This window comes from Halyomorpha halys, unplaced genomic scaffold, assembly GCF_000696795.3.
Source record: "Halyomorpha halys isolate HHAL.00 unplaced genomic scaffold, Hhal_1.1 Scaffold189.1, whole genome shotgun sequence".
NCBI lineage: Eukaryota > Metazoa > Arthropoda > Insecta > Hemiptera > Pentatomidae > Halyomorpha > Halyomorpha halys.
This window is the reverse complement of record NW_027110118.1, coordinates 82,834-95,199: the sequence shown is the minus strand read 5'-3', so window position 1 is coordinate 95,199 and position 12,366 is coordinate 82,834. Positions and strand designations below refer to the sequence as shown.

The 12,366-nt window shown below is 30.9% G+C and overlaps 1 protein-coding gene across 7 annotated transcripts in view; it reads left to right on the top strand.

Annotated features, from left to right (window-relative positions):
- The window catches only part of LOC106679267 (multidrug resistance-associated protein 1), a 49,949-nt gene that overhangs the window by 1,248 nt on the left and 36,335 nt on the right, over nt 1–12,366 (top strand). The window contains exons 1-8 of one of the 7 annotated variants that reach the window (XM_067048188.1): nt 3,874–3,986; nt 5,762–5,857; nt 7,477–7,653; nt 8,843–8,956; nt 9,027–9,164; nt 9,305–9,415; nt 10,754–10,947; nt 11,304–11,498. In XM_067048188.1, coding sequence (XP_066904289.1) covers nt 5,813–5,857; nt 7,477–7,653; nt 8,843–8,956; nt 9,027–9,164; nt 9,305–9,415; nt 10,754–10,947; nt 11,304–11,498 — 974 coding nt within the window. In that variant the 5' untranslated portion in view covers nt 3,874–3,986; nt 5,762–5,812. Of the gene's footprint in view, nt 1–3,873; nt 3,987–5,351; nt 5,680–5,761; nt 5,858–7,476; nt 7,654–8,842; nt 8,957–9,026; nt 9,165–9,304; nt 9,416–10,753; nt 10,948–11,303; nt 11,499–12,366 lie in introns of those variants that run through there. The other 6 variants (XM_067048191.1, XM_014418330.3, XM_067048189.1 and 3 more) reach the window with 6 other exon arrangements.

The following is a 12,366-nucleotide window of genomic DNA, read 5'->3' as shown; positions in this document are numbered from 1 at the left end:
AACAAGAAAAGATATATTCATATGAAACCAATAAAATGTCTAAGTTGCAAAATATTACTGCAAGGCCTTTCACTGATTGTACAAAATATTTGTAAACTTATAGGTAAGTTTCCAATAATATCATTTTTATAATTTCCTCTAATAATAATAAAAAAAACAGTGGTAGTTAATTTCATAATGGCCGTTATTATTTTTATTTATAAACCTTATTAATTAAGTAGTTTTTTCCTGTTTAATGCTCATTGGTGCTAAAAATGATACAAACACTGAAATAAGGTAACTTAGTAAGAAAATAGATAACATGAAATAAAAGTAAACTAAGGTGGGGCTAAGGCTAACCATTATTAAAAAACATGAATTAAAAAATGGTTTTATTTTTCCTCTTTTTTTTTTTTGTTTTTTTTTTCCTGCCTACTATTCCTGATTTTAGAACAAAATTAGCACAAATATTATTCATCAATCAAAATTCTATTAAAGGAAAACAACCTCCTTTTTTTTTTTTACTTTCACCTACCTGTATATATATTCAACCTTGGCAGTGTGATAAATTATTTGCTTTTCATTAAATTGTTTTTATCTGAGCTATTTCCTACACTTGTGTTTCAAGTAGTACATTCAATTTTAAGACGGTACACTTATGTAGTAATCATGTATTATTTTTATATCATCTTTAAGGTTTTTTTTTTTTGGTTTTTTTTATTTATTAATATAAGGCAATTCACAGCAAAGGTGATGATTGCTTATGCATTCATTATTGACTGACCTCTCAGGAACATTCCTAATATCATCATATCAATACTAAAATATATAAGCTGATTCTATACAAATATACTGGACATAACCTCATATACCCTAATGGTTCCAAAAGTGATAGTGGTGTTTGGGCCACAGCAATAATAGATGACTTCATATTTTAGACGTCTTCCCTCCGAAAACAATTCATTGACTGCAGAACTGACAGCAACTTACCTTGGGTTATGGGAGACCTAATATGGAACAACCAACAATAATAGCTTACTATTCACAGATTCTATGAGCTCATTGTCACTACTGAAAAATGTATGTACAATACATCCCCAATTGTAGTACTCATATTTCAAATAATGTTTAAGCTAAATTGGACTGAGTATATACTGTATGGACTGCACTGTATTATTCATCTGTATACACAGGGACATTCCGGGCAATTGTAAAGCTGATCAAGTGGCAAAAGCTGCATCATTGTTCCTGCCAACTGACTGCTTAGATCAGATAGATAAGGTGTTTGTTTTTTTTAACCCAGTAGGAGTTTCCTACTTTTTATCGTGAGTAGTTTACCTTATGGTAGCTGATTTGTAAATTTTTGTTTATATACTTGGATGTGATGATGACAAAAATCTTTACGATTACTTTCAATGCAATTTGAAATTGAAATTGTAAATTGTAGCTCTTGCATTTGAGGCTTAAGAATCCAGATGTCACCAAAGATCTAAGATTTTCTTGTCTCGGCTCATGATTTAAAATAATAAATGCAAGAGGTGTCCAGGTTAGAAAAATGCTGAAATGAGAAAAAACGAAAGTCAGTTAGGAGTGTACTGGTGAGAGAAATGCTCATTTTTACTATAATGAGGAGGCCAGAGCAAAACTGAATTGAGTATAGATAGGTGGGGAAGGTAAAAGAGGGGCAAAATAAAAAGGTGACAACAACATCAAAGAACTAATGGAAGGTAGACAAAAGTATAAACAAAACAGATGAAGTACTAGAAAAATATAGACGTTTATTTCATAATATGAGTAAAATTCCCAAAGCTACACCTCTCCTGGTTCAAGAACCAGGTTGGTTTTCACTTTTCCATTTAATATTTGATATAAGCCTCTGGTTTCTCTCCACTGCCCTGATTTCCATGATAACAAGATAGTAATTTTTATTGGACAATTTCATTATTACGTCGACTCCCACAAACTAATTTTCAAGGGCCAACAAATATTTAGAATAAATTGAAATATCACACAACTAAATGTAAACACAAATTACGTCCTCTCCCAAATAACATCAAGATAATGCATGACCAAGACCCCTGTTGTTGATATTATGATACAAGTAGGGATCCTTATATAGATTGTTGATTTAACATTTTAAACATTCAAATATGAATCTGCTGCTGTCTTCACCTTGACAATGATTGATAACCACGGTTTCCATTGCGTGGAAGATTTTCCCTTTTTAGGAAAATTTCAAAGTTGGGGGGGGGGAGAGAGAAAATTTTCACGATCTTCAATTTACCAGCTTTTCACGTGAGGCGTATAGCTTCGAAACCAGCTCTATTAAACTTTAAACAATTTTCAGGAAACCTAAAAAACTTCTCATTGACATCCCGATAAATTTGGAGAATTTTTTGTTATTTGTATCATTTGTAACGTCCATCATTGCTTCACGGTAGTTTCACCGTTGAATTTTAGATTTCTATATTAAAATTTAGGATGGAGCTGGTTTTGAACCAAATTGGGTGATTAAACACCATTTTCAATGCAGTACACTGAATATTAAAAAAATATAGATGTATATGTAAGAAAAAAGTCCAGTATATCATTTGTCTTTTATATATTTCATTTTTTTAATTTAAATTGTTCTTCATTATTTTAGAGACTAATTAAATATCTTATGTTAAGTCCTTTATTCTTCTTTCTCATCCTTCTTAAGTGCCTTTCGGCGTGGAGGAGCCTCTAATCACTTGGTCCTCACATCTTGATTTATGGCAAGCGTCTTCATCTGAGCCAGATTTCCTATTTCCAGACCTAGTCGTTGAAGATGCTCTATATAGCTCCTTTTAAGACTGCCTTGTGGTCTTCTACTAGTCGTCCTCGCCTCCATACATTTTCTTGGCAGTCTTCCCCCATTCTACAGAAGTGTCCATACCATCGGAGCTATCGTGGTTCAATCACTGATTTTACTGAGGGGATCTGAAGTTGTTATCTTATTCTTTCATTCCTTATCCTGTCTCTCCTAGCTTGCCCAATATTCTTCGCAAAAATCGCTTTTCAGCAGCCGTAATCCTGCTCATGTGCTTGTCTTGCGTGACCCTACTTTCACTGTCATATAATAGTATTGGAAGATGCTTTAAAGATATGGAGCTTGATGTCCTTACCTACCTCCCTTATTTCCACAATATTATTGTGTATCTGGTTATGTTAGTTCCATTACTTATCATTTACATTTTCTTCTTGTAACTTTCATTATGTTTACTTCTTTATTTCTTCAACACTTTCTGTTTTATTTATTTTTTTCATTTTCATAATTTATTTTGTATAATTCTTACTTCTATAATATTATATTTCATCTTCTATGGTTATTAATTTACTACTATCTACTTCTATTGTTATTAAATAACTGCTTTCTACTTAATTCCTTGTTATGTGTATTTCTATATATGTTTGTTTATATTTTCCTTTAGTTTTATGATTCTCTGAGTGATGGTTTTTATTTCTTTTTTTGTTTTTTAGCCCTGATAAAGGCCTGAAATCAAGTCGAAACGTCACCACAAATAAATTAGTTGTTGTTGTTTATTTCTTGACCCCCCCACCTCCCACCATCTTCTCACAAAAAATTTATATATGCAAAGTTTATTTCCTACAAATATTGAGAGGAAAATTAATGATAGAAAAGAGCTCTCTTCAAAGTGTCAACTATAGGGCCATTTACCCTAATCAAAATTACAAATTACATTAAAATGTAACAGCAATGTTTCTAAGTCCAACATTGATTTAGGCGAGAGTAAAAAATGAAGGGTTATTTAGGGACTGGCTGAGGGAAAAAAGAGGGAAATCAGAGAAACTACAGGGGGAATTAAGAGCGTAGAGACTGTTGATAACACGTAATTAATTATTTTACGTAACAACGTTTTGCCCAAAAAAATTATAACAATAGTACTCACTCAACTCTCAGTTGGGTCAGATCATTTCGGGAAAGATAAAACAAATCATATTTGTGACACTGTCATTAATTTTGAGTAAGTTTGAAAAAATATTTGTGTTATCAGAATAATTTATTGGAAGATCGTTCATTGACTGATGACGGTGCGGTCAATATAACTCAAATAGTAAATAAACTATTTATTTTGAAATAACGTTGGCAGGGCTTCATCAGGAATAAAATAGATACAAAACTAAAATAATGTAAACGAAGTAAGATAATAGATAAAATGAAATAAACGAAACTAAGGTATGGCTAAAAAATGATATAAATTATTAGAAAATTCACATAAAATTAATTTTAAAATTAAAGTAAATTAAAGATATACCTTGAAAAGTATAAATAAACAAGAATTACAAAAAGGCATTACACAATTAATGAAGAAGGAAATAATAAATAAAAAAAAATATTATACACACTAAAAGTCAGAAAATAAAGGTAATAAAAATAAAATAAATGTTCAGAAGAAAGTAAAAAATTGAACAAAATGGTTGGGTATCCTATTTAGTTCATTATTTCCCTTTTTTCATGACCTTTCTATTATTGTTATTTTCCGTATTTTATTTTTATATTTCTATTTATCTGCATTTTTATGTTATTATTTCCATTTTATATAAGTTTTAGCTCTACCATATCTTAGTTTACTTTTATTTCATGTTATTTATTATCTTACTTAGTTACATTCTTTTATTATTTTTTTTTTAATCCTGATTAAAAACTCTGGAAAGTAACGCGAATTATAAGCTCACAATAAGTAGTTTTAAATACTATTTGAGTTCTTTTGACGGTACCTGGTCCATCTTTCTATCATATATTGTAATTTGTTTCTGATGTTTTTGTTCATTTGCACTGTACTCTTTGTTATTAAGTTTTGAAATGGAGAAGATGGTCGGGGGGGGGGGTGCAGTCAGCAAAGAAAAAAAAAATTATTCGTACCGTTGTTTCGACCTGAGTTTAAGATCTTCATAAGGAAGCGTTCGGCAAAGATTCTCTGATTCTGAAAAGATTCTTTTGAATTCATATCTGAGGACGCTATCTTGAGAATCTCTGCCGAGAGCACCCTGATAAAGACCTGATACTCAGGTCGAAACGTAGGCACGAATAAATAATATTTAGTTTAATTGTGTTATTTTGCCGACCGCACCTCCGACCATCTTCTCCACGGTCAACTAATCTTTACACTCTACACCTCATATTTAAAGTTTTTGTTCGAATATTTGTTTTTCTCATGTTTAAACTCTTGTGGTTACCTTGAAATTAGATTAGTTCAAAATTTTAGATCTCAAGATATTTTCATAGACATTTCCATGATAACCATAAGCCGGTACTGAAGATATATTGGGAGGGGGGGGGCGAAGGTTAGCAAGTTGATAAGGGAAGGGCCGATAGTTCCCATAATGATAGCAATGCATTACTTTGCAATGAATATGTTTAAATTAAAGAATAAAAAAAAAAGACGTTGTATTATCCCGCCCAGAGTAGTTGTAGATTATAACCTGACACTATAAACTCTTCAAGCATAAACTAATCAGTATTTATTTGAATTTAAACACTTATCTCAAATAGTAAGCTTCTTTTTGGAGGCTTATCAACTTCTTGAGCGAGCGTTACGAGCGGAAATCGACAACTGTGATGTAAAAAATGTAGATATAATATAATGAGAGAATAATAGTACCAGAAAAAATTATGTACTTAACTTCTTCCAGTTTTTAGTCTATTATTTAGTTATAGTATGCTTTTAGTCTTTAATATATAGAATGGTTTTTACCAGTTTAATAAATCATAGTAATTCTAATCTTTTGATTTGATTAGGTTTGGAATTGATGGTAAAAGGAGGTGACATTATCTGAAACATTGACAATAATGGATACAGGATCTGTTGTTAATTTTTGTGGTTCACCTTTTTGGGTAAGTAATTACTTTGTATAACTTGTTTCCTTTAATATTCCAATGCTGGCGTTGTATCCCTCAGATCCAATAGATAGTTTATTTGTGCAGTCGAGATTTTTCTACATTTCTTTCTTGCTTAGTATTATGACCTTTGCTGAACGAACACTTGTTTTACAGGAAAGTTCCGGGGTCTCTAAGACATCATGTTACTATTCATATGATACTGCATTAGGGATCCAAAAAAGACATTTGGACATAATTTTAAAAACATTCTAGTATTTTTAATGGTACTTTACGGAGTATAATCTAACAGTGGTTATTTTTGTTAGATTATCACAGTGTGGTAAAATTACAAAGTCTGATCCAAAAATTTTCATGTTCAAAAATACTTCTGTTTGTAAGAAAAAACGTAAAAAAACATATTTTATATGAATCTGGTTAGTAATTGGTATGTATATGATAGATTTTAAATCATTATCACTATCACTGGCAATTTATGATGATGAGTCGCTACTATCTATGTTGGATAACAAAAATACATTTTTATATCATTCACAAAAACAATTTTTAGAACTGACGAAACACTAGACTCTGGTACGAAGGATTGTGTGATCGGTTTCAAAGTCGACAGCATACTGAATTCAAAATTAAACCTAGTTAAAATAATCTTAGAAAAAAGAAGAAGCAAACAATCTATTCATAGTCTTTAGTTAGCCGAACAGTTTCAATACCTTACCCTGCCCCTGACTGTCACGGGATAGATCATTTAGTACTTGACACTTTGTCCGTGTATCACAGTGCATTCTTGGGATACACTGTAAATGGGTTATTGGTACATTTTTATGTATTTTAGGTGAATACATTTTATTAAATAAAATCTTTAAAAAATTTATTGTATCTCATTAAACCCTCACATATTAGGTAGTATTGTGAAAAGTTTAATCCTTCCTTTAAAGGTCTTTATTTCACACTTTCAAATATAGGTAGTTCCTCCTTCTGGCAAATTGTGATAAAAATATTCTTTAATTCCTTAGATTTCCTGTTTTCAAGCAGTTATTTATTTACTGCAGGGAGAAGATTTTCATTTTGAAGATCTATTGTAGTATGGCTGCTGTCCAATGCCACAATATTTATATAATAAATTTATATAATGCCACAATATATCTGTATCATCATATTGTTGGGCAAAATTCATTCAGTAACTAATAAAAAAATAATTATTTGTAAATTATTGTAAAATTTATGAATATTATAGATTTTTTACATTTAACAATTAATCTCTTGAATTAACAATCTCATGAATTGGAGTAATTTTTGTATTATAGTAATAGAATCAACCCAAAAATTTAGATTTTAGTTAATTAATCATTTAACTTCTATGAGAGAAATCATATTAAGAAACAAAATAGGTTTTATATATTGTGCCAATATTAATATATTGAGAATATATTTTAGTATATTGATATTGTATTTTGTTGGTGAGCTAAAATTTGTTGAATTGAAACAAACTGTTAATATTTTTTTATTTTTTAGCATTATGGAAGTGCAATATGTATGATTTTTTCTCTTGGAAATTAGTATATTGTTATTCGTAATTATGAATATATTATTCTAACAATACAATTTATGTTTTTTAGGATGACAACTTAACATGGAATACCGACTCTCCAAAATTTACTCCTTGCTGGGGAAAAACTGTTCCAATTTGGATTCCATGTGCATTCCTATGGTTGTTTTCAATTTTTGATATATATAGTATTCGCTCTAGCAAAAAAAGAGACATTCCATGGAATTGGAGAAACAAGACTAAACTAGTATGTTAATGTATTTTCAAATTTTTCTTTTCTTTTTATTAAACCAAAATTTAATGTTTTAAAAACAATTGAAGAGTTTTCTATCAAAAGTATATCTTCTTTTGGAAGATAATTATTATAAAATGATCATGGGAACATCCGGTGTCAATTTTACTTAATACAATTATACTAACTCGTACCATAGTTGCTTGTACTTTAGTACTTTTTAACTCCTGTAATATCACTAATAGTCATCCCTATTATGAAAAAAAAAAGTATTAGTGCAATTACCACACTAGTTTCTACACTTTTACTATGAACTAATTCTATTAGTTTTCATTCATTCAGAGCTCTGGTCTCAGTCTGGGGCAGCTTCTCTTCTTCCAGTGGCTCGCTGAGTCGAGTGGTCAAGCATTTCCCATTGTGAAATGTGTGGGACCCACCACCTCCTTCCAGCCATGAACGAACTCACTGAAGAAGGGCAATGCTCTTATTCCAACTTAACGAGGGCGAAAATCCTGGTCTTTCTCACCAGCCTGGCTTGTGGTGTCCTCATGGCAGAGCAATCTACTACCACTTGTTCTACTGTTTCAGGAACTCAGCTCGTGGAGCACTGGGGGGTCGATGTTCTTTCTAAAGCTCTGGAGCTTTCTTTGGAACCCTCCTTGTCCTGTTAGGATCTTTGAGACCTAATAGTCTGGGAGGATCCACTTAACCTTTATCTTGATGGGACTGTGGGGAAGAACTTTCTTAAAGTTATGGCCCTTCTGGTTTGCTACCCACCATCCATTCCACTCTATGGAGTCCTCCTGCAGTATCTTCTTCCATTAGTTTGGGGTCTCATCGATCTTCTCTCAGAGTCCCTTCAGTAGCACTCCCACTCTCTGTCTTTTCACTTCATATTTAAGGACATCCTCCTTGAGGATGAGTTCCAGAGGCATTGCTCTCAGTTATGCTACTTAATCCTGGAACATCCTGTATATTGACGCTGAGAGTGGAAATACGAATCTTATCATATACACCACTACATATCATGATTAGGCTTCTCTCAAAACTTGCCTCTTTTTACAGTTATTACTTCAAAATTAGTTTGTTTGAGCACTTTTTGTTGCATTAAAGTAATTTATAATGCAATTACTTTTAGTGTATCATAAGTTAATATGATTAACTTTAATTATTGCATTTAAATTTTTGTTTTAATTTTTTGTAGATAATTACAGCCACACTTATTGCCCTAAATATATTTGACTTCTATAAAATTTCTACTAGTTATGAAGTATATCCTGTTGATATAGTTTCACCAGTTATTAATGTAGTTTCCTTGGTAAGTAAAATCTATTTTATTTTGTATACATTTTTTCCCCTGTTATTATTTACGTGAATTTTTTCCCCAGATATTTTGTTGTATATTAGTCACTTCTCACAGAAAGTATGGTCAGCAGTCATCAGGCTTACTCTTTATATTTTGGTTTCTAGTAATCATCTTGGGGCCTTCGATTTTTCTCATCGATTACAAAGAAAACCTCCCAGATGTAAGTCTTTAATCATCTTCTACAATATCTTTATAAATGTATATTGTTTGAGAATTGTCTGGAAATATTCTACTTCCTTTTGTATGTATCTGTGTACATAATTATATAATAGTCTATATTTATAAAATTTGATTTTACAGGAGGGAACAAAGGTTGTGAGGATAATATATTATTGCTTGTGTATTGCTATGTTCCTACTTAACTGTATTGCGGATTTAGCGCCACTGCATTCTGATTATCCTCCAGTTAAGGTAAAGTTTTTAATATATATTTACTTTTTTTATCTTATAATAAACAACTTTATAATTTATCATTTAAGGATGTTTATTTTTAAAAAAGAGTACCAAGGGTTATTCTAATTTATTTATAATATTAATCTTAGAGATTAAGAAAAAATATAGAACCACATATTTTTAGTCTTGTCCGGAAAATATCAAAAAAGGAAAATAAGAAAAAAATTAAAAGAAGTAGTTATAATAAATGTATGAGTTGGAATTCTTAAACGCACATTTATTTACATAAAAATAAAATCAGATAAAGATAAATTCATGATTAAAATTGAGGGTGATATTACAAGTTATTATTTGGAATTTCCTAGTTTATCTGCGGATAAAAACTAAATTAAATCGACCCTGCTTTGGCAACCTTTATAATTATTCAGAATAGATTCCCTTTAGCGCTTTCTGTTATATAGGGGATGAAAACTAACACTTTACTTGTCCCTGGCAACACTATTTCCCCTTTCACAAATGTAGAACTGTAATGGTCTCTCCAACGCTGAGAGTTTACCTACAGGAGCATATCTCTGCTACCTGCAGCTGTTCTGATGAACCTTCTCCTTTGGTCACCAAACCAAGAATGTCTTCGTCTACCCTTCAGGTCCTTTGTCTCCCCGATCTCACTTCCACAGCCTTCTTTGCTCACTTAAACTGTCATATATTGTTTGATCTACTAGACAGTATTACAAACTTTCAATTACTAAAAGTAAAACAAGTTAAACAAATATAAAATCAAAATAATTTTATAAAAATTATTAAATTATTATGTTACATTATATTATGGGTATTTATGAATCAAATTACCTAACCGGGTCTCTTATTTGAAATACCAGTAATGTAATAATAAAACTTCTTTATAGCTTGTGTCTTTTGTCCTTTAAATATATCTATCCCATATCTTGAAATGTAGGTAATTATTTACCTAACACAAGTATACTGAAAAAGGTTAATCTCCAGAAAAAATAATTGTCAGAAAATAAAATAAGGGCATATGAAAAATCTGGTAGGGTGCGTACATGACACAACTTTCACTTGCTAGCCTACTTTGAATTAAAATTAATCCTCATTAGTTTCAGAATATAGTAATAGTAATACTTTTCCTTACTATATATTTCATATATAGGTAAATTAAAGTAAAAATTGTAGAAACAGCGAGGGAACTTCACTCACCACTCACTGATGTACTTTTTTTCTATGACTCTAATTTTATTACAAAATACTTATAAAAAGAAGTATTAATACAATACATTTATTTACAACTAAAATTTATTATCATAAAAGTTATAAATATAATTTTTTTTTTGTGTTTAGAAACCTTGTCCTGAGGAATCCTCCTCTTTCCCCAATAGGATAACATATGCTTGGCTCGATAAGACAATTTATCGTGGGTCCAAAAGACCTCTCCTCGTTAGCGATCTTTGGTCAATGAGTCCTCGAGATTCTGCTTCGGAAGTATTCGGTGTTTTAAGCAGATTCTTGTACCCAACCAATTTAAAGGATAAAGAGTAAGTTTTCTAAAGCAGTAAATAATTATTTAATAATAATTTAAGTAAATAATTAATTTTGAAATTTGAAAGATTTCATGGAATGTTCTTGAAAAGTGTACTGACAGAATTAGTCTGTCATCTAACATTCTGATTATTTCACTAGCTCAAAAGCTATCACATTGTAGTTTGAACTAGTGCCATTAACATTAGCTATAATACACATTTTTCTTCAGATAGTAGTGCCAAAATGGCTGTGATAATTTTGATTATAATTGCCTAAAGCCTTTCAAGTTTTCGTAAATAAATAATAAATAATTAATTAAACATTAAATAATTGTGTGGTTTTATTTTTGAATATTTTTGTTTTTGTTTAGATCACTGAGTGATGAGTCTCCTAAAGATATAAAAAATGATTTGGTGAATGATAATAATGAGAAGAGAACTTCAACAAAAAAGCCTTTCTCTATTTTACCAGTTTTATGTAAATCTTTTGGTCCAAGTTATTTAGTCGGAGCAAGCTTAAGATTGATAAGAGATACTCTAAGATTTACGAATCCGCAGCTTCTAAAGTAATTATGCATTTATTATTTTACAGTAAACCTATTTGGTAAATGAATTATGAGGTTTATTTAGAATAAAATACATTCAAATTGGGAGTTTTGAACATCAAAAAATTTTATTGAAATGCTGACTAGTTTACTTTGAGTCACTCCCTGTGTAATGCAATGGGACAGAATGGGACGCTGCTCACAGCGCTATTGGTTATGGACTTGTATGTGATTCACAGAAACCCGTTAGTAACCAGTCACCTGGTGACTTGCATGTCGGGTTGCCGAGTGGTTACAGTTCCTAGTTTTTGAAGATGTGTGACAACACAGACCAACCTGGTGCTGTTGTTGGAAGTTGGAAAGATCCCATTTTATACCTTTATTTTATAATTAATAATTTTCACCATCCTGGCTATTCGAAGAAACATTAAATGGAGAAAATTGGAGGGAAACGTTAGCTCACAATAAATAGTTTATTTACTGTTTGAGTTATTTTGACCTCACCCGGACCATATTCGTCATTTTTATAAATTTAAGTAGATGAAGTTCATTCATTTTTAATACTACACTTTTTTTGTTATTTTTTTTCCCATAGGTTTTCATGTGAATATAATTTTTCTGTTTGCAAATTAACACATTGTGCTCATAGAGAAGATTGACCTCTGCACTAATGACTGACTGACAGACCATCTTCTGAGTAAGTATCGATACTAAAAAAAAAAAAATTAAATCTATACGGCTACAACATATGAAGGATTAGGGATACAGTACTTGGTATGGAAGTATTTTTACTAGACCAATGGTTGTAAAAGGAGGTGATTTGATCAGAATCATACTCGACCGTCAGATATATTATTGTTTTATTATTATATTATATACTTTCTCCAAT